The sequence below is a fragment of the Pyrus communis genome, chromosome 12, assembly GCF_963583255.1.
Source record: "Pyrus communis chromosome 12, drPyrComm1.1, whole genome shotgun sequence".
Taxonomy (NCBI): Eukaryota; Viridiplantae; Streptophyta; class Magnoliopsida; order Rosales; family Rosaceae; genus Pyrus; species Pyrus communis.
Genome location: NC_084814.1, coordinates 20,766,555 through 20,768,041, shown reverse-complemented (window position 1 = coordinate 20,768,041; position 1,487 = coordinate 20,766,555). Strand labels below are relative to the sequence as shown.

The 1,487-nt window shown below is 42.3% G+C and overlaps 1 protein-coding gene across 1 annotated transcript; it reads left to right on the top strand.

Moving 5' to 3' along the window:
* On the top strand, nt 1–1,272 carry LOC137709781 (flavonol sulfotransferase-like). The gene has a single exon (XM_068448765.1). The coding sequence runs from the start codon at nt 1–3 to the stop codon at nt 1,189–1,191; it is 1,191 nt and encodes a 396-aa protein (XP_068304866.1). The 3' UTR covers nt 1,192–1,272.
* Nucleotides 1,273–1,487: the final 215 nt, after the last annotated feature.

Here is a 1,487-nt window from a genome sequence, read left to right as displayed (position 1 = left end):
ATGTCTTCAGCTTCGACGTCCCAACCTATTGTTCCTAAAACCGATTATATTGAGGAGAAGGAAGACGAAGAAGCCTACCGGAAAATTGATGCCGAAATATGTGGAATGCTGCCAAATCTTCCGAAAGAGAAGGGTTGGACCTCCGAAGACTTGGTTCAGTACCAAGGCTTCTGGATATATCCTACCTTTGCCTTAAAAGCAGCGGTGCACCTTCAACACCATTTCAACTTATTCCAAACAACCAGAAGTTCTACCAGCGCCGCCCGTGGGTCGTCGCCCATATACTTCTTAGCCACACTTCCGAAATCAGGTACGACGTGGCTTAGAGCACTCATGTTTGCTACCCTCAACAGAAGCCTCTATGATGCTGCCTCTCCTCACCATCCCTTGCTCACAACTGGGCCCCACGACTGTTTTCCTTTCTTGGAGATGGATAACATGCTTGGAAACCATGATCACAACCGTCCCGTAACCTCACTTGATCAAGATCATCACGACGATCGTGACGGTGGTGATGCTATGATTGATAATTATGTCCCGCCTACAAGCACTACTCAACTCTTTGCGACCCACCTGCCTTACTCTTTGTTCCCAAAATCTGTGACTACTTCTAGTAGTACTTACGGTGTGTCAAAATTCGTTTACGTTTGCCGCAACCCTAAAGATGTATTCATTTCTTTATGGAAGTTTGGGAGCAAAGTTAAAGCAGTAAACACAGGACTTGCACCCTTCTCACTAGAAGAAGCATTTGAGCTTTTCTGCCGCGGAGTTTGCCCATACGGGCCCTATTGGGACCATGTGCTAGGGTTTTGGAAAGCAAGCTTGGAAATGCCAGGGCAAGTTTTGTTCTTAAAATATGAGGATCTCAGGAAGGAGCCATCTGCTAATGTGAAGAGACTGGCTGAGTTCTTGGGTCAACCTTTTTCAGAGGAGGAGGAGAGCAAAGGGGTGGTGCAGCAGATCATAAAGCTTTGTAGTTTTGAGAATCTGAGCAGCTTGGAGATAAATAAAACCTCCAGGACGCAACAGTACTTTGTTAAGGCCAATATTGCAGTCGAGAACAGTGATTTCTTCAGGAAAGGCCAAGTTGGGGATTGGAAAAACTTCTTCACTGATGACATGGCAAAACGTATGGATCAGATCATAGATGAGAGGTTCAGTGGTTCTGGATTGACATTTGCTAATCCATAACTAGCCTTAAATATTATTTGCTTAATTACTTATGCATTGTGCTTCTCTTTGGTCAATTTGCTTAATTACTCATGTATTTTCTTTTTCAAGAGGGGTGAGGTGTATGTCCCTCATCTTTTCTTGTATTTTGTTTTTCTAGCTTTATGAAGAGTAAGATTTTTGTCTTCCCCTAACTAAGTGTAACTTTTTTTATATTAATAAGAGTTTTTTTAATAAAAAATAAAAAAAAACTTGGCATATTAATTATGATCGAGCGGTAATAACAAGGATTCACCTTTCGTGTTGCCGTTTTAGAT